Source organism: Clarias gariepinus, chromosome 5, assembly GCF_024256425.1.
Source record: "Clarias gariepinus isolate MV-2021 ecotype Netherlands chromosome 5, CGAR_prim_01v2, whole genome shotgun sequence".
NCBI lineage: Eukaryota > Metazoa > Chordata > Actinopteri > Siluriformes > Clariidae > Clarias > Clarias gariepinus.
Window position 1 is genome coordinate 24,135,750 of NC_071104.1, and position 21,174 is coordinate 24,156,923.

The 21,174-nt window shown below is 38.8% G+C and overlaps 1 protein-coding gene across 4 annotated transcripts in view; it reads left to right on the forward strand.

The window, feature by feature from the left end:
- Positions 1-21,174, forward strand: part of myo3b (myosin IIIB) — an 89,108-nt gene that overhangs the window by 49,656 nt on the left and 18,278 nt on the right. For 2 of the 4 annotated variants that reach the window (XM_053496648.1, XM_053496650.1), the window contains 10 exons: positions 3,518-3,597; positions 5,286-5,306; positions 6,499-6,576; positions 6,814-7,019; positions 11,090-11,201; positions 11,627-11,789; positions 13,274-13,354; positions 14,954-15,029; positions 17,305-17,356; positions 18,290-18,407. In XM_053496648.1, coding sequence (XP_053352623.1) covers positions 3,518-3,597; positions 5,286-5,306; positions 6,499-6,576; positions 6,814-7,019; positions 11,090-11,201; positions 11,627-11,789; positions 13,274-13,354; positions 14,954-15,029; positions 17,305-17,356; positions 18,290-18,407 — 987 coding nt within the window. The remainder of the gene's footprint in view (positions 1-3,517; positions 3,598-5,285; positions 5,307-6,498; positions 6,577-6,813; positions 7,020-11,089; positions 11,202-11,626; positions 11,790-13,273; positions 13,355-14,953; positions 15,030-17,304; positions 17,357-18,289; positions 18,408-21,174) is intronic. The other 2 variants (XM_053496649.1, XM_053496651.1) reach the window with 2 other exon arrangements.

Genomic DNA, 21,174 nt, shown 5'->3' on the forward strand with positions numbered 1-21,174 from the left:
ACTATCCTTGTCAATGGAAACTCAATACAAGTGCCAGCTTGAGATTTTTTTTTCTATAGGAATCTTGCTGGGCTTAATTTTCAAAGTGAATGCACAGATGCCAAGGAAGGGCTTTTTTTCTTCTTTCTCCCTCTCACTCGCTCACTCTTGTTCTTTGTGTTGTCAGCATTTTCTAGAAGCAGCACACGTGAAGTAGAGATGATGAGTGTCATCCTCTTTCACAGAATTGAGCCTTAACAGACAGACTGACCCAGTGGATGAAAACAACATGCATGTACACACAGATTGGATTGCTCTTTAACTTTTTCTAGAGAAATTGGACACAAGACACATATTCATACGATATAAGATATTTCAATAAAATTGCACCAAAGTAAAAAGCAAGACATGATCCTAGATTTGAATTCAGGCATCATGGCATGAAAATGCAACGATGTGGTGTCCTTCTTCCAGTCTTACTAATAAGTCATGACAAATATGAACAGGTTTCTCTGCAGAGAGACAGTAGAAGATGGAGAGATATCGATATAGATCAACAAAAGACACAGGGATTGTTATACAGTGCAGATGGAAACTGAACTGTTCATTTATATCTATAAGCTGTGCATGTTGATATAGGCAGTGACAGTGTTTATAGATGTCTGCATGCAAGTAGGCCAGATACTGTAAGTGCAGATGGTCACGGTGCTACTGTATTTCAACTTATTCTTGGCTTGCTTGAACACGACCTCGCACTGGTTAAAGCGTCTTGTGGTGAGGTACAAAAGCTACATTAGCTTAGCCAGATAAATGTTCTGGATCATATTTTAAACTGATGCTGATTTTTGTTATTCTCAGATTGCATTGGAACTTCAGTGTGGTTAATGTAGGTTTGGATGTGATTTATACTAGAGGTACATTTTCTGAAAAAAATCTGACTGGTGCTTGCCGTGGCAAAACTTGGGCCTCAATATTGCTATTGCCCTAGGGGCAATTTATCCCCACACCTGAGAAAAGTCATAGCACACCATATCCGAATAAGCCACACGATTTGTCCACTGGGTCTACGACAAACTGTACGGGACTACTTACGCACCAAAGTCCCCATTATATGTCAGTGGGGCAAATTTGGGCAGCTCTTGCGCCCCAGGGGTACAACTTATACCCTCTTGCGGGATATGGCGGGATACAGCTTGCAAACCTCTTTAAATGTGGTAAATTTGAGATTTAAAACGAAAATCTTGCTCTATGCTAGAATCTGTCAAATTTGGTCTCAGTGTTAATTCTATGGGATTTTTTCTTCATAACATACCAACGGGGCAGATTTGGGTGCCTCTTGCTACATGATACTACATAAAAAAAAAAACAGAAAATAAGAAGTAAGTAAAGAGATGAAATATGCATTGTCAGTGTATGTATGTGTGCATAAAGTGACAGTGTATAAGGGGACACACATATACGTCACTATTATCATCTGTTACATAGAGGTGAGTAATTGTACAATGCGATGGCGAACGGTAGGAATGATTTCCTGAACTGTTCTTTATGACAGTAAAGCTGGATCGGTCTGTTGGAGAATAAACTCCGCTGCCTCTTTATGGGATCATGTAGTGGGTGGGATGGATTTTCCATAACTGACAGGAGTTTGTTTAGTGATCTGTTGTCTCTCACTGTCTCCAACCTGTCCACTTTGTAACCGATGATGTATTCAGCCTTGCAGATGATTTTACTTCTTTTCTAATGCGAGCTTCATCTTGGTTGGTATTCTCTACAGCACTACTTCAAATGCTGGGTTCTTACATACTGAGTGTTATTTTATAAGGTAACAGTACTGCATTGCACTACACAGAATGATTGATTTAAAATACCCAAACATTTTCTTTCTGTGTGATGTGGGGATGCATCAGTTGACATTGTCCTTTAACCTTGCTGGCCAGCATGGATACATTTTTGAGCTCTAATTAGATCTGACATGCAATGGTAAATGCAGGAATAATTTCACTCATTTTTGTTGTGGATAATTGGAAAACATGATGTTCAGGATGATCCATAAAATGATGTACAGTCATCATTCCCACAAACACAGAAAAGCTATGTGGTTAGTGAAGAAACAACAAAACATTATTCAACGATCAGCCATAACATTTCAATGCCCAATGTTGTGTACGCTCCCCTGGTGCTGACTGGGTAGCTCTGGAGCTTCAGTGCAGGACACCACAAGACCTCTGGGGGTGTGCTGATGGTGTCTGAACCCAGGACATTGCCGACTGATCCTTTAGGTGCTGTGGGTTGCGGTGTGGGCCCCCTGTGGATCGGACTTGTTTGTCCAGAGCATTCCATGTGCGCTCAATCAAAGTGGGATCTGGAGAGGTTTCAGGCTGGATCAGCTTTGGGCTCTTTGCCTGCTAGGCTCTATGCTTTTAATCATGGTCAGCATTGCTCTTTTTCTGCCATTTCTGCTGCATTGGCTTTTCTGTAGGATCGGACCAGACAGGTTAGCTTTTGGTGCCTATGGGCATGGGGGAAGCTTGGGTGCCCATGATCCTGTCACCAGCTTTCTCTTATATACCTAATAATCAGTGTTAATGTTAATATTATAGCTGATCGGTGTAAAAAAAAAAAGAAGTATGAAAGAAATTATGAAAGTCTGACAAAACATTTGTTTAAATAACAAACTAGAAAACACAGCAGTACAATAGTTTTATAGCCCCAGATTCTTCTAGACTGCGTGCACACACACATGTTCATTGGGTTAATGCTGCTTTCCATTTCTGCGGTGGGTATTTTTCTAAAGGTGTGTGGCACATCTGTGCTGCTATTGTTTATTCATGCAGTCGAGCCTTTGAAATGTGTTAAAATGCTTCCCACTCATTATAAAACTCCTGCCACCCATGGATTAGCACTTTGATGTCACCAATCCTGCTTCAAAGGCTGCTTTCAGTACCATTAATCAGAGTTTAGCCTCTGAAGACTCAGCCAGAGAAAACATTTGGACATCTTGTGCAGAAAGTTTTGAAACACGCAGACTGCTGTGCATGTGCTACAGCGGGGCTGCATATCCTGTAGAACTGTGTGTGCGCGCGTGTGTTTGTGTGCATGTGCACGCAAGCGTGTGATGGAAGGAGAGAAAAAACGAGGATGCTTTGCTGTGAAGTTTCCTGTACTGCTGTGTTTTGTGTCTAAACCATTTTCTAGTCTATTGTGTTAAGAGGTTGTCAGCAGTACAGATTTATGTGTGTAAAAGTGTCACTTCTACTGTATGTTAGAGACGTAAGCTAATGTAAAGAGATAAAAACAGATACTGTATGTATATACAGTATATCTGGATCCCAACAGGACACAAGAAAAACTTGTGCAAGTGCAATGGTTTTAAACATATTCAGTAATAAATGCAATTAACTTAGTTGAACAAGATTACAATTTACATTATATTGTTGACAACAGTGTTGTACCCTGTGTGTCAGTAAATGATTGACACTTTATACATGTTGCTATAAAAAGCTTATCGACTGTTTTGTAAAAGCCAGCTCTTTTCCAGGTAACCTGGCCACCTCCAGAGCCAGAGTCACTGCAGCATCCCGATCCCTGCCTCCTCAGCTCCACGCAGGACGTAACAAGGTGCGTACAAGCACACTAAATATACCTTTCCTTCTCTTTCATATAAGAAATAACACATGCGGGACGTACCTCGCCAGAATTAATGATTACAGGTTTTTTTTTTTATTAGATTATTCCACAGCACTTTGTCAAGATTCTATAATTTATCATAAATAATAATATTAATATAATATTAATTATTAAATAATAATAATATATTAACAGATAATTTAATGTTGTGAGAAAATCCATTAGTTCACTGTGAACAGCCAATTCCCCACCAGCCTTATTTTTTCTTCTCTATTACTATTTATTTTGTCTATTGTTTGGACAAAATGCTGGTGGTCAGATAACTGATTAACTGGAACCCCTTTGTCCTGAACAATGACAGATGTAGAACACTGATTTAGAGCTTCCTTTCATAAATGTTAAATAATATTCTTATATACTTGTTGTTCATTTTCCATGTCCTGTTATGTTTTATTGAAATGTTCTACTCTGTGTATGATACCAATTTTAACTCACATTTTTGTCTAATGTAGGTGATAATGAAAGCTGTGTGCAACTTTTTTTGTCCATACATATACAGTGTGTATATACATGCATATACATGGACAAAAAAGTTAGCCACTCTAGGATTTCATCGTCACCTTTAGCTTTGATTAAAGCACACAATGTGGAATTTCATTTGTGAAAATGATTCCTCACTTTGAAAAAAAAAAAAAAAACTCCACTGATATGATATGGTTATTCAGTAAAATCAGGTTATCAGCTGACTTCACTTTATTGCCACATAAGATTGATGAGTCTAGACCTGACCCACTGCAATTCCAGATCATTACATTACCTGTAGAGGCTAATGGTCACAATGAGGTCAATATGCCTGATGGGTGCATCGCTTTATGTGCTTCCCTTCTTACTCTGATGCACTCATCACTTAGGGTCAATCTGCGCTTATTAGAACACACAACACAGATGGCCACACAGATCTTTAGTCACAATCCTGTGTTTCCATTGTGTGCGTATTCTCTTACTTTTAGTATTAAACATAGCCCTAAAGTTGACAGCCACAAATCTCATTAGTTGTTTTCTTTGCCCCTATAATTTTTCCCTTCTGAAATGGTGACTTTTATTTTTACACAGGCTCTGTGTGTGCGTGCGCGCGTGTGCCCGTGTGTGCATGCATGTCGACTTGTAACCATGGTAACATGCTACCATATTGCAATGTTACCAGCATGAGTGCTAGTAACCATGCAGCAGTGGGGCAGTGGTAGCTCAGAGAGCTAAGACACTAAGTTACTGATCAGAAGGTCAGCGGCTCGAGCCCCAGCTCCACCAGGTTGCCACTGTTGGGCCTTGAGCAAGGCCCTTAACCCTGTCTGCTCAGGGGCGCTTCATCATGGCTGACGCTGCGCTCTGACCCCAGTTATGCTGGGATGAGCGAAGAAAGAATTTCACTGTGCAGTAATGTGACATGTTATACATCTGTTGCATTTAAACACTGCTTTGAAAGAGAGCTATCTGCTTAAACATTATAGCAAGGCAATAAAACAGCTGCCTTTTGTTCTGGACACACCGAATATCTTCTTCATGTTAATATCACTATCTCAACCCTTCCAGTACCTGCTTTCTGTATGAATACTTACTGTAACTTCTTACCTATCTGTTCTTTCTACTTTTCTGTTCCAAATGTACCTCTCTACTCTCAGTCTCCTAGATTACGGAAAACGGTAAGCTTGTTAAACCTTTGTTAAAGCTTTGTGAATTTTCCAGCTTAGATTCAGCTTTGCTTATTGCTGATTTAGGATTCTGCTGTTGTTTTTTACACTGAGCCAGTGATTGAAATAAACACCAGTATAGTGCAAGGATTCAATATGTTAACTAAATTCATTTGCTTTATAACACAATACTTTAAAATTAAATGATCAAATCTGATTGCTCGGGTGGTTTCGAGTAATTGTCTGTAAAAGACCAGCTCTGACAATATTTCAAATAATTGGCTGGTATTAATGCACTTATTAAATTCATTAGAATTTCTTCAGTAACATCTTATTTATAGGAGCTAAATAAAAAGAAAATCATGTTGTTTAATAAAGTGTTCATTTTTATAAGTTTAAGTTTTCTGTGAGGAAACATTTAGGTAGTAATCATGTTCTTATAATCAGGACATGTTGTGTGTTCTGGTTTATTAACATCAAGAAATAAAAAGAATAGAGTCTACCCTGGGTTTAGTGACAACAGGACCTTACTTGTATATTGCTTTTTTATATCATGCTCATTTCTACACAGACACACAGGCAGGCATTCCTTATAAATATTATATGGTTAAATTAAATGGCAGATATAATTCTTCTGTAAGATGTGAGCAATGCCAAAAGTGGGACAGATATACTGAAAAGGAGGTAGTCTTGTTAAATCAGACACACAGTACCCAGTCTCACTCCCTGTTTCTCTCCGAGACAAAGTCAACTGTCAAAATCTCCAATTACCCAATGTAGGGCCAGTGAAATAAAATTCCGGGCATACCTTTTTCCTTGGCTCAGATGAAATAAAGTAGTAAGAAATGCACTTTGCTGCATAGATGTTCCATAAAATATTTAACACATCATTAAATCTGATGAGTCCAGGAGAGGAGATAGCTGTTAAGAAGATCATATTGTGTTCTTGTTAAAACACTGTTGAAAAGACGAGATTTATTATTAAAAAAAAAAAATGGAAAAAGTACCCTGAAGTTTTAATGCCGTTACGATTCTCACACAATAATCCTGTTCTTTCTTGCAAGCCACAGATGATGATGTTATTGTTATCATATTTTTATTAGATCACATCACTTCATTATAGAGCATTCACTTCTAAAAGAAAGAGAGATATACCTATGTGGATGGACTAAAACAGAAGTGTGCATAATTTATTTGTTTCAAGGTGGACACCATGGAGATGATGAGACACCCAGAGGAGACAACCAACATGAGAAGACAGACTGTGGCTTCCTACTTCCGTGTGCGTGTTCACAAAATCGGGCCTCATTTGGTGTCCCACATGGGTGACTGAGTACTATAAAAATAGAGGAAATAGTATACATTAAACATTTAGATGCTGTTAAAGGGGTAGTTTAATATATGTACTTTAAGCAATTTAAATACTTTGTATTAATGGCATTTAATTTTTTTGCCAATACAGTATTTGTTTCATAGACAGTATCTCATAGCCAGTTTTACTGTGTGTGCTTTTCTCTAGTATTCTTTGATGGATCTGCTGTCTAAGATGGTAATGGGCACGCCTCACTTTGTGCGTTGCATTAAACCCAATGATGATCGACAGGCTCTGTGCTTCTGTCAAGAGCGTGTGCTGGTGCAGCTACGATACACAGGCATCCTGGAGACAGTCAACATTCGACGCCAAGGCTTCTCTCACCGCATCACCTTTGATGACTTTGTTAACAGGTACAGTAGGAGAGCTCAGAGCCACTGTAGCAGCCACTCAGGAGCTCTTGTACAACAAGCCCTATCAGACAAAACATGGCTTGTTAATTAGGCAGAATAAGTGGGGCAGATTCGGTAACGTGGTTATAAATGGGAAAACTCTGTACTCCCTGAGCGAGGGATGAGAAGATTCAGAGTAAAGTAGCTACTAAATGAGGACAAAAAAAGGAAATAGATGTAAAAGACGATTTCTGGTTTAGTTTTAATTCCAGCTGTGCATCATCAAATAAATCTAATAATAAAATTGTTTTTTGACAGTCTGGGAAAACTCATTAGATTGTTACCATGGCTGATTTCTGAAAAATGGCCAAAAATGATGGAACAATAGGATTTAACCAAAATCTTTTGCTCAACGGTTAGGATAAAATACTTGATAATCTTCATTATAAGAGATAAACCTGTCTTGTATTTCTCGCTGCAAAGATCATGTTGGTTAAGAAGCCAGTTAAACATACTTAATAATAAATGCAATCAGCAAGCCTAAAGCTGTCTGAAACCTTATGTATTTTTCCTCACACAGTGAATCTCAGGCTCTCAAGTTGGGGGATAGTTGTGCGCTTGAGCGAAAGGTGTTAATTTAGTTTAAAGTGGAACCTTGGATTGCGAGTAACTTGGTCTATGCGTGTTTTGTGTTTTTTCATACATTTTAAACTTGATAAACGAGCGAGGTCTTGATATACACATGCGCTTTGTATCCCGATCGTCAATTTTTCTCCCACTGTGGGATTGTGGGTAATCATCTCCCTTGCTTAACCTTTTTTTTTTTATTGTATCCTGTTTATTGTGTATTTTTTTTGTAAGTGTAGTTACTGTTCTTTAGTAACTGTACTGCAACACATGAAGGAAAAGGTTACAAAGGCTGCAATGTCAAATTTCCACGAAATCCTCATTCTCCATTTGTTACTCATTCATTGGCTTAGACCAGCATCACTCACTGCTTGATCTGCGAAGGGGACTCACTGTTCCGTGATTTTCAAAACGGAGAAGAGAGACGCACACCACAACTCAACCACAATATGTCACACTGTTTATGGTCAAATAAAAAAACAATTTTATCATTTTATATGTCAAGACTGACAGCAGACTGCTGAATAGAGAATATTTAGCAGCAGTACTCACTACCACATAACCAGTAAATAAATAATTGTTACTTTATCAGTTGTTGTTTATGAATACATTTAAAAAAAATCTTTTCCCAAAAATATAACATGATTTTCAGGCTTTTGTGGGATGTCACATTTAAATAAATACAGCCTGTATTAGTGCACAGGGCATTGCTCAAGATTATGGAAATCATACTTAATGTTTTTAAGCCATTATGTATTTCTAATTGAATCTGATTTTCCATGGGCCTCCCTGACTGGTTCTTGGCCCCCCTGTGCCTCCCCATTTACAAAAGCCTAGAATCTCCCCTGGACAGCGGACCATGAAAAGCAGAATATATACTGTATATATATATATATATAAAACCCGATATAATTAAACAACTTATAACAACAAATTCGATCAACTGAACTGACTGAAGTAATTAGGGAATATTTATCCACTGCTGTCAGTGATTGAAAAAGATCAGGCATGTGAGGAGATGACAGTGAGGCTTGAGTGCTGTGAGTGCCAGCTGTAAAATAATACTGTTTAGAAGCAGCGCTTGGGGTGAGAGCTTGTTAGCTCAATTCAGCTGCGAAGTTGCCTAGATACTGTACAATCTTCTTGGTTTCTTTTAACAAGTTTACATAGCTTTTTTATATTTTATATTTTTATATACATTTTTAAATTGAACCCCAAACACATACAGTTTGGAGTTCTGTGGCCAGGCAAACCCCTCTGCAGCAACACTAAAAGGGCATTAGGATTCACTCATCACTCTGACTCCCATTAATTTGCACTTTGGTCTGTCTGTCCACATTATATACATATTTTTCCCTTATTTTGGACTAGGATCTTAGCACCCCATCATACCAATTCTATAGGCATTAGATATGCTATCCCGACTGCTACTGCCTTATCTGAATTATTACACTCATTTGCAATTCTATATTTTAACTAGGACTTTTGATTTTGCAGAATAGCAGTATTTCTCTATATAATGCCCTGCTACACTAATGCACTTATCCCAGTGTTTCACTAGTGCTTGGATATCATCAAGTAACCAAATAGGAAGTTTTCTCATAATGCCAGAGCCATGATTGACTGCCTGCGTTGCTTTGGAAACACTGGCCTCCCAAGAACTCCTTTAATGGCTCAAACATATGGAAATGGCTTAGAGTGAGGGCAGGACTGTACAGGAGATGTGGCAGTAACCCCCAAGCTCCTGTAATGTGCATGTGGTGTTCGTGAATGATTGTGTGTACAGTTCCCAGGTTGTACAGCAAATAATCAGTTTTCAAGGATCAGTCGTTCCATTCGTTGAATGTTCACAGGAATAACTGCATTGGTCCCTGAGCCACCGTACACGGGATCGGCCTCCTTTAAAATTATCAATTAAAATTCACCATTCAAATGTTTTGGAACACATTCTTTACTATCCCTTCCCCCACACACTATTTACTTCTCTAACCCTTTTTTTTTTTTCTCACCCTGAAAGGAAAATTTACATGTAGGTCATCTACATTAGCATCTCGCACAGTTTAGTCCTCCTCCAAAAGGGACACAACAAACTCCAAACGGTCCTCCTCTTTCTTGTTATCTTTCAGATCAGAGAACTGTCCTGGTTATTTAGCTTTTCCCAAGCCTTTGTATTTCATGACCATCTATGCTATGTCTTGTGACCATTACATAACATTGAGGCAATGAAGAAACAGGCTTTAATATGAAACTCAACTACATACTGTATAAACTAGCTTAAATTTGTTTGACTTTATCAAAGCATTCTCTGAAGTCATGGAAGTGTCCACTTTGACTCCATCATCAAAGCGATTACAGGTATAAGCATGAACTAATATGAAAGGCAGTGGGGGCTGGTGTATCAAAGAGAGACTTTCCTCTGAAAACACAATAGTTATCTTCCTCTGCAAAGTAAACACCCAGTATCAACCTGGCCTGTCGTCAGCCTTGATGTGTGTGAACAATGAACCTGAGGTCCTGCTGCTGTGAACGCTGCTTTCAAGTGCATGACGACAGTTTGAAAGTAAGATTGTGAATCCAGCAAATCAAGGGTTAAATGCTTTCAGTTTTCTTGTTTATTAGTCAAACAACTTTCTAAAGTTACATACAATGAACACAGTATATACTATATTATAGTCTACAGTTAAATATACTGTCTGCTCAGCTGTGTTATGTAAACCAGAAAATGTTTTTCGCACAAGCACACACAAATCACCTTCCCAAAATTATCTAGTTAAACAAATAATTTTTGACTTACCGGTAAATGCTATTGTGTTTTACAGAACTTTTTGAACTGTGATTGATGTAAATAAAATTATTACAATAATGTAAGACAGTGTTGACACATTCAGTGCACACAAATTTTACCTGATTTTTTGCTAATTCTCAGCTGTCTGGTCTCTATGAACTTATGTCCTTCATAGACTCAGATTCCTAGACTCGTTCAACAGGTTGGGTATCCGATGTGTCTTCTACTGTTGTAGGCCTCTCCCACAAAGTTTAATATAATATGCATTCTGAGATGCTTTTCTGCTCAATACAGTTACACTGGTTATCGGGGTGACTAGCCTTCCTGTCAAACAAGGCTGGTCTTTTTACACTCTCTGTCAGCCGGTTAAATCCCATGAGATCAGCTGGTTCTAAAACACTTGGACCAGATTGCCTTTTTTCAAATACAAGTGCATTGTTCGTTCTAGTAAAGTAGTCTGTAAGTGGATATTAAGGAACTTAAACCAGAGTTGATGTCGATAAGTGTTCATATGAGTTAATAAGAATGGGACAGCTACAGTACTGTAAGTGATAAGTAGAAGCTAAGGGTACTGAACCTGTGTGTATTATACTATGTGTATACCTACTAAGTATATTCTTACATGATTACATGAACTGATTCTCTTGGCATGATCAATAAAACTTTCTTATCTCCTCAGGTACTACTACCTGGCGTTCCGTGCCCATCAGATGCCAGCAAGCAGCAAGGAAAATGCTGTCATTATTCTACAGAAAGCCAAGCTGGACAACTGGGTTCTAGGCAGAACCAAGGTACAGTCATCATTCGCTGAACACCCTTGACTAAATTAGCTGGGCAATAGGATGATGAAATACCTGTTCTACACAACACAGTGCTGTTTTTTCCCACCCCATCCATTGCATACAAAACAAACTCAGCTCTTTGATTCTCTTGCTCCATCTTTCATTTTCTCTCTTTCTCTCTGAAGAGTTAAATCCCTAAGCAGAGAGGGGTTGTTATCTATGACTCTAATTGACCAGATGGTTGGCATCTGCAGCTTTGAAAAAAAGAGAGAGAAAAAAATAAGAAGTTCAAAGAGTGCTATTCCCCTATAAGCCCCTTGATTGCAAACATTGTGTCTGTTTCTGAGAGGTGAAGGTACCCTTTGCACATGAATGTGTATTTTATGTGCATTTATATGTGCATGTGTGTGTGTGTGTATGGGCTTGTGTGACAGGTGTTTCTGAAGTACTACCATGTGGAGCAACTGAATTTGTTGTTGAGAGAGGTGATGGCTCGGGTGGTGGTGATCCAGGCCTACACTAAAGGCTGGCTGGGGGCGAGGAGATACCGCAGGGAGAAAGAAAAGCGCAATCACGCCGCAATTATCATTCAGTCAGGTACAACACGGCTACAGAGGCCTGGATTTCTACTTTCTTCCAAGTTTAATAGATACGACTAAGAAAGTGTTTTCTCAAGTTTTTCACCTTACATTAGTGATCGGCCATATTGCATGTGATCAGCTGTGCATTATTCTTATATTGCGTTACATCAGGGTTATTCAGCTAACAAATGTCAATGCCCAGTTACACCAAATTCCTTCTTGTGCAAAAGTCTTTAACAACTTTAACAAAATGAAATTTTGAAGAGTTGAAGTGTGATTTTGCTTAAAAGTTAATGATTAGTTTATAGCTCTAAATAAAGCAGTGTAGTTTGAGTGTATCACAATAATAGTTTTGCTAGCACTGTGGAGTCTCAGCACATCAGTTTTGAATTTGACATGAGGAGAACAAACACATGCTTCTCGGTCTATTCATTGTTAAACGTCGTTTTCAATCCTTGTTTAATGAACCCTGTTGTTGGTTCACTAATCAGACCAGAGTAAATAAAATAAAAAATCTTTGAAAGTCTGTGGACATTTTCGCCTTTCTGAGACAATTTCTCTAGCTCTATGGAAAGTCTCTCATCCAATGAGCTGCCAGCACCGTCCATTATGTTACATTAATTCTTAAATGCTATGTAGACTGTGGTGTCCTAATTGACAACAACTTCTTTATATTCTATGGGCTTTTTTTTTGTTTTGTTTTGTTATGTTTTAAAACAGAATGATACCACATGTTGTCATTTTTTTTTTCAATTACTAATACAAATAATCCAAATCTAATTATCTGAATTTTGTTGTTACCTTTGCCAATATTAACAAAGATGGTGACTGTTTGATTACAAAACATATTTTTTATTTTGCTTTCTGTTCAAATTTAGCCAGCTTGCTTTTTGTTTTCTGTAACCCTCTAAAATTTAGCCAAATCTAAAATAGTACTTTATGCACTTGGTTTCCTCACTACACAGTGACCATAAATGTACCTCACTATATGTACACAACGGTAAACCATAGGGTTATTAACAATTAGAGCTTAAAAAGTCCACTATATACTTTAAATACTATTTAAGATCCAGCCATATATATTTATTCCTGAGTTTTAATTTTGTCCTAAAAAAACAACCTGAATTTTGATTGCTGTAACAGATTAAATTGATCTTGTATACAACACATGCAGATAAACAGCAGTGTGGTTTAAACATTATGTAAAACAAAGTGTAGGCCTGTTCCTTTTCCTTTTATATAGAAAGGTCTTCCCACTTGATTAACTGGATCGATTGGGTGGTGATTAATTGGAGTATTTTATTAGGTCACTGCTTGTGCCTTTCTCCAGAGAGCTCCTTCTTCTACTTTGTACATATATGAAATTAAAAATAGGCACAGATACTGAAGTAAGGCAGTTTGGGATTTGGATTTGTCCCCCCAATGTGCTGTACCATATTGTGCAGAGGAAAAGTCCTTAAAGGCTCTCTGCCTATCTTCTTTCTTTCTTTCTCTCCGTAGTATGGAAGGGTTATTTATGCCGTCAACATGTCAAGCAGATTAAGCAGGATCGGGAGAACGCAGCGGTGCAGATTCAGTCAGGTACTTTCAGCTCTAAGTAACCACAACCTCACAACAGATTTCACTCCTTCTTCTTAGGGTTGTGCATCTATTCATACAAATCTTTTTTAATGAATTCTTAAAACTAGGCTATTTTCTCAAAGTTCCCTTATTTTCAACAAATAAAACCCATGGAGATAATGAATTAATAATGTAACAGAGAAGAAAAGTTTGAGAGTTTGGGCCTCAGCATTTGGTCCCCATGTTTCAGTGGAGCAGTGCATATTGAGATCTTTTCTTTCCTTTCATCTCTTTCCCAGTGTAGGCAGTGGAGGAGAGAAGAAGGGGAAAGGGGGAGGAGGTGGTGGTTTATCCCCTTCTGTTTCCTTGCCACTTCCTCTCTCAAATTCCCGGCCTATTACAGCCCTCTCACATACCAGAAACAAGATGCCTTTTTATACTGTCAACCTTTTCATCTGAAATGTAAATGAATTCTTACTCACTGTGGCCTGGCAGAGATCAAAGCGGGCATATTAACCTTCTTGGAGTGCCCCCTCCTTCGCTCCACTACTCCTTTGAGGACATGTGGAGGGAGGGAGAGGGCGGGAGCAGGGTACAGAGGGAGGCAGGAGAGAGGGAGGGACGGGGAGGAGAGATGCCATTGTTCTGCTCTCCTCTCTTCAAGTGCTACTCACCTCCTTCTTGGCACAGAGGCTGTTGTGTCTCTCCCTCGCTCTCCCTCGCTCGCACTCTCATTCTTCATCATCCGCTCTCTCTCTCTCTCTCTCTGTTTCTCACTTTCTCTCAGCCCTCCATGTGCCCAGTATTAAAGCCACTTGTAAATAGACCAGATGAACAGATCTCTTGCATTGAGAAAAACCAGCTGACGTGCTCTAGTTGATGTAGTCCCTCTAGTTGATGTAGTCCCTCAGCAAGCGCATGTTAATGTGCGTTTGTGTTGTTTCGTCGTGGGGGGTTTGGGAGTTCTCGAAATCAAGGCCCTTGAACTCCTGCTACATCACTCCAGCACGTTCACATTGTTACATGCAGGTCTTTGTCTTGGACTGTTTTAGCATGTTTAACACAGACCTTTCACATGAATAAGAACACTGCATACTCAAAGCACATTAATAAACTAATCACACCGTGTATGTGCCACTACATGTCCTCTGTTCCTCCATCGCTCTGTGTGTGTGTGTCTACATTTTAAACTCTTAATACCGAGCGTGTTTGGCTCAGTTATTCCTCACTGGACTTGCTCAGTTTTAATTGCTGAACCTCATTTAAACTAAAATGCATGAATGTTTCTGCATTTTAACTCCAACTGCTTTTATGTGTATTTAGTTTCGTGTTTTTCTCCTCAGTTAATTTGTAATTCGTAAAGTAATTATGGACTAAAGTAATTACTGATATTTGATTATAATCATTAATGCATGTTTGGGTGTGGGTTTTTATGGCATTGAGAATTTCCAAGTAAGCACCGGTTGGTTTGTTTGTTTGGTTCGTTTGTTTGTTTGTTTGTTTGAATGAAATATTGAAAGTTGAATTTTTATCACATAAAATTGCTTCTATGAAACAAACTTGGCAGCAAAATGAAAATCTGCAGCATGTTTCAGTGACTAGTATTGAAATTTGTTGCAGCATACAGAGCACACAGAGTCAGAAAAGAGTACAGACAGAGAAAGCAGCAGTCTTTGTCTGTTTCCAAATCAACCAGGTACGTGTCGGCGTGTCTGTGTGTCTGTGTTGCAAATCCCTGTTTAAAGTTTTGTTTCTTACAACATTGTTTACACAGCCATCTTTAGTGTTTGTGGATGTCTAAATATGTCATTTGTCATGGAAACACCCATTCAGACATGGGTTTGGGGACATGCGCATGTGTGGCTCTGTTTGCTTATGTGGTGGTTAAACATATGAAAGCCCTCTGTACTGTAGGTCAGTGTTGGAGTATTGGTTTTGATCCCTGCTGGAGCTACTCTGCAATGTTTACACCCCCGCCCCCCCCCCCGCCCCTGTTTCAATTATAGCTAAAATATTAACAGAAAAAAAAATTATAATTTCACCACGTCATCAATTCTCATGTCCCAACACAAAACTAACATTACAAGGTAGAATCTGGCAACTGTTGTGAAACCAGAAAGAGTTGATATTAGAGGACAATAAAAAAAAAACCACACACAGAGTGCAAAAACAGCATACGTGTAACAAACACATAATCACATAAAAACCCAAAGACAAGCAATTGAGGTACAGAAATTGAGAAGATATTGTATAGACGTAGTAATGCATAGACACTGACTGTGTTTGTGAACAGAGAGAAGAAAGATGAAGAAAATACAAATTATGAGAGCACCACAACACTAAAAGATCTGTAACTTGGAATAATGTAGTCTCAGATGGCCAGTGTGTATTTGTGTTTTTTTATTATTTTGACCAGTTCTTTTCCTCAATTATAATATATCCTTCTGTGAGGATGTGTGCAGTGCGTGTGTGTTTGCATGCGTCCATGCTTTTTTTTTCTGGAGGGATTTTGTGAGCTTGTTTACATCCTAATTCTCTGTGGTGAAACTTTATTATTCTGTTTAATCATTTCTGGAGAGGATCCATATAGATTTATTTCGACATCAGCTGCCTATTTAGCTTCTGGATGATTCACTAGCTTGCGTTCATGCTTATTTTTGGTACCTTACCAAATTTTTTATGTCTGTATGTTGCTTTTGATTTCTCTTTGCTTGTGTTTTACAGTATATACAGGCCCCTCCAAAAACATTGGGAAAACAGGCGCTTATTTCTTTCTTTCTTTCTTTCTTTCTTTCTTTATATATATATAAATTGTGTGTGTGTGTATATATACATATAGATTTTTACCATACCCTAATACCATAATATATGTAAAACAAATTAGAACAAGGAAACTTGGGTGGCAGGCTATCCATTTTTTGGCCAAACCAAATTATTCTAATAGATAGTCTTGATGTAAACAAACTATTTGTTGACTATTAATCTAGTGACCCACTGACTTCACCAAACTGATCTTTTTTTTTTTTTTTTCAGGTTTATGCCACATTTTTATTAGTTGTTTGTTTACTCCTTTGGTTTCCTCGTTAGGGGTAAAATGCATGCTCAGTTGGGTTAAGATCTGGTAATTGACTTGGCCAGTCTAAAACCTATCACTGTTTCCCCGGTAAAGTACTTTGTCGTGTTGGCAGTATGTTTTGTGTTTTGTCTTTTATTGGTTGCATGATAAAGTTCCTCCCATTCAGCCTGTAGCCCATTGTGCAACTCCCAAGAAATGTAGCTACATATGACTATGACCGATCCACCTGGTAGCATCACATTTCTGGCTCCTACACTTAAATTATTTGGAATTGATTTGAATGTCGAGTTGACCATCTCTTCCGCGGTCTTCTCTCGTTTCTGTTGCACAAATTTCAGGAAAAGTAACATTTATTTAATGTCTGTTAGCTAAACTCCAACAAGATCCTACCAATTGCATTGTTTGTAGTACAACAACAACAACAAAAAAACACCCACCAGAGAGTGTTGAAGAGACTTGGCACAGTGGCATAAAAAAAAAACGCCAACTAGTGATTTTGCGGTGTAACTGCAGATAGACACAGACACACCAGCCACAAAAATATAAAAGTACTAATGCCTTAGGACACTTGCATAGTTTAAAGTGCAGTCATGACGTAGAAGCCAAATCTGTTTTAATAAGGGACACCTGAGCAACAAGCTGTCAATCATGATCGGTTTACTTTAAGTACTTGGCAGCTGGTTAATTGGTTGGTTTAAAAAAATGTCCCATGTTCTAAGTTGTTTAACTCATACAGATGTAAATAGCAGAAAACATTTAAAGATAGCAGGATTTTAAACCCAAACCCAAATTGAATAATAATAATAACTATTAAATGGGCCTTGCCGTCCACTACTTTTGTAGTAAACTGTGTGCTACCATTTTAATGGTTAGCAATATTTTATTTTCTCCTCAGGGACAGCACATTTCAGAGAAGAGGCTCTGACGGTCAGCCCCATAAGGACAAGGTCAGAAATGAATACTTTACTGTTGTAAGATGTGTTATGTCGAGGCCAGTGCTCTGAGTTCAGTACTCAGCAATCTGCATTAAAGGACAAAGCATCTAAGACCGATGTCCTTTTTGAATTGTGAGAGACAGACAGAGGCAAAAGACCAAAAAGTTCCCTCATTCTCAACTCCCATCCCAGCACAGAGGAAGAGAGAAAGCGTGTGAGAGAAAGGGAGGTACAGGGAAGGAGTGAATCAAAAGGCTGGAAATCCATGCTGGAGAGTAAATGCTAGCTTCTCCCCGAGGTGATTTGTCTTTGCGCTTCTCTCTCTACAGATGTTAGGGCCCTTTTTTAGTAAAGACCTCAGGTTCTTTGCTAGCACTTTGATATCCTGCTCGAATTCAATATGTGAAATAGAGGAGCCACTCTGTGACTTGGAGCACATTGCCTGGCTTTGAAGTCTGATCCAATTTTTGCTGCTCACCATTTGATGTTGAAAGGATGAGATGAAGAAAACGTACAGTTTTTGCCAGTAACTCTGCTGAGCATATGTAAGATTAAAAAAGCAAAATCCTTTGGAGGATGTACTTAGAAATGTTAAGCAGATTAATACTTTCCTATAGCTCTTTTATTCAAAGATAAAAATTAAATATGTGAGGAAGTCTGCCTTCGTTATTTCCAGCATTACAATTAAGCCACTGAGACAGAAAGCATACTCACCCAGGGAGAGAGTGCTCGAGTTAAAAAAGAAATCTGACGTCTGTGCATTAGCAATTACCGCTGCAAAACACACGGCTAATGGCTGCTAATAAATATCTCTGCCTGAACAGTGAACTCAGTCATTAAAGTTCTTTTAACTTTTTACTTTTTTTTTTTTCATTCATTGTTGTATTTTCTTACTTTCTGACACTGTGTGGATGTGTTTGTGTTTGTTTTATGTCCCTTTTTAAGGCTGTCTCTGTCAGCGGTGACAGACGGAGTGAAGTTGACAGTGAAGGGAAAAGCACAGCTGACACGTCTGTAGTGAAGACTGGTGGACAGAGGGACAAAGCAACACATCACAAACAAGGTCAGGGCAAACACAAAAGAATGACGCACAGACACTCACAAAGGAAATCTGAAGTGACATACAAAGACAAGCCATTTTCCCACATGTACCTTTATGTGGAAACTCAATAGTAAAAATGAACACAGTTGAAACCAAGAAGATTGACTCAGCAAATAGCCCAGGATGAGACTCACTAAATGTTTACACTAGCGAGTCACTTGTGGTTTTTCTCTTGTATGAGTATAGTGACAGTCACTGATCTTGCTCATGGATATTTTCTCTCTCTCTCTCTCTCTCTCTCTCTCTCTATATATATATATATATATATATATTCATCGTACAATGCTGGTTTAAAACACTAACACAATGGAGTGACAACAAGGAAAATGTTAAGCTGACAAAAGAAGAAACAAGATTTGCCTCGATATATTGGAGCATTTCAGAAACTAAGGAGCTTTTGCTCATTAGTGCAGAAAATGAAATCGGATGAATGGTACAGTCAGAACAGTACAGGATGCAGCCAATTATGAGTCATCAACAGCGAATCCTCATAATGTGACAAAAATAGAGAGAAGAGGTTGACATGCAAATTATACAAAATCAATTATATGTATTCATAGTTGATTTTTATTTATTTATTTTGGTTTAAGATTGGTAGAGTGTAGGTACGTACATACCCAGAGCTGTAAAACATGGGCACCATGTATGTAAAAGTAGATAAACTGATGCAGGTAAATTACCTGTTCAGAGTCTAAAACCCCTTGTTTGTTTAAAAGTGGAGCTTATAAAATCATTACAACAGAAAATCTCTCTCTGTTTTTGCTCTGTCTCCTGTCCTCAAGCATTCTTTCATTAATAATAAACACAAGTCGTCCTTTAAGGCCAGGGCTGCAGTTAATACCCGGCTCAGGCCTGTGTGGAGAGCTCGGTCTCTTTGTAGCTTAAAAAGCACAGCAATCACTTTCACCCCAAACAGACCCACATAGTTATATTAATTATAACACACACACACACACACACACACACACACACACACACACACACACACACACACTCATTTGCTGAACATATGTTTGGTTTTTGTTTGGCCCTGAGCTATGAATCGCATTAATGAGAGCTTCCTGGGAAGAGTGTGTGCACACATGAGTAGGGCGGAGTGGGGGGACCGATGTCACATAGTGATGGTTGCCAGGGGAGACGGGGGTCCATCATTAGTATGATTAGTGTATGAAGGAAGAGAGGGGGCGGGATTGAGATTAGCAATGTGCTGAGGATTATGGGATTATCTATGATAATGTAACACAGTGACTGCACTGCAGTGGGCGCCAGGATTACTGTCAGCTCACTCCGGCACGCCTCGCTGAGATACCAGCTAATTCCGTAGGAGGCAGAGCAGGTGACCCCACTCATCTCTGCCTCTCTCACGCTTGTTTGACATGTTCTTCATCTCTCTCTCTCTCTCTCTCTCTCTCTCGCTTTTATGTGCTCTTATTTTACCTTTGTCTCTTGCAATGACAATTGTCCTAATGTGATAACACTGTGGATATTTTGAGATAATTTAGCAAAGTAATGACTCCAAGAAATCTGGCCTCTGGTTCTCTGGCTATGATTGAGGAGTATGTTTCTATGTATGAAATTATTCCAGCACTGCCAGCTTGTTTAATAGTTTTCAACCAGCCCGGCTTGAATATGTGAACTGAGAGAGAGAGAGAGAGAGAGAGAGTGATCATATTTTGCTGATTCTCCATCTTACAAAATTGCATAAGCTGTAGGTTGGGACTTTCCCTGTGGTTCATTACATTTGTAAATAACTAGTGGAACAAAGACTGATTCAAGTTCTAAGACTCATAATAAACTTCATAATTAACTTAACTAATTGGTCAAACATGACAGTCAATGAATAAATAAATGTATTGCCTGACATTTTCTCAACCTGTATTTGATAAACAACCAAATACTAATAGACTCTTACAGTATATCAGATATCGGACTTGTGGCCACCAAAGGGCAGATTTTTCCATTTACATTTGTTTATGCACAAGTAGTAAGTTTAAAATGTAGTTGGATTGTGCATGCTAATAAAAAGTCATTCTGTTTATGATTACATTGTTAAATGTAAATGTCCCAAGCCATTTCATTCCTCAAAGCGTTCCACAACTTTTGCAGTAATGCACAAAGTTGAGAAATGTTTTGCACCTCTTGCTGCTTTGCGAATTGTGTGCATGCGTAAATACATTATGTCAGGGCTGGATCAGTGTCTCTGTATGTGTGAGAGAGAGAGAGAGAGAGAGAGAGAGAGAAGCTTTGGCAATACGAATGTAAATATTTGTCATGCCAATAAAGCACCTTTGAATCTTAAGAGAGAGGAAAGGGGAGAGAGAGAGAGAGAGAGGGAGAGAGAGAGAGAGAGAGAAGCTTAAAGGAGTCCAGGGAGCTCGCAGTGCCAGATGTCAGGAGCTCAGTTGTCTTCCTGCCTCTTGCTTGTTGCCCCTGGGGAACACACAGTACACACATTCTCTCTCTCTCACTCTCACTCTCTCTCACTCTCACTCACACACACACACACACACACACACACACTCACACACACACTCTCTCTCTCACACACATGGCATATTATAAGTGCTTCAGTTCAAGGTCAGAGACCCAGAATCACTTTACCATGTTTTCCTTTTGTTTGATAGGTATTAGGTGCCTTAACAGGTGTGTGTGTGTGTGTGTGTGTGTGTGGGTGTGTGTGTGTGTGTGTGTGCGTGTGCGTGCGTGCGCAACAGAAAGAGAGAGAGAG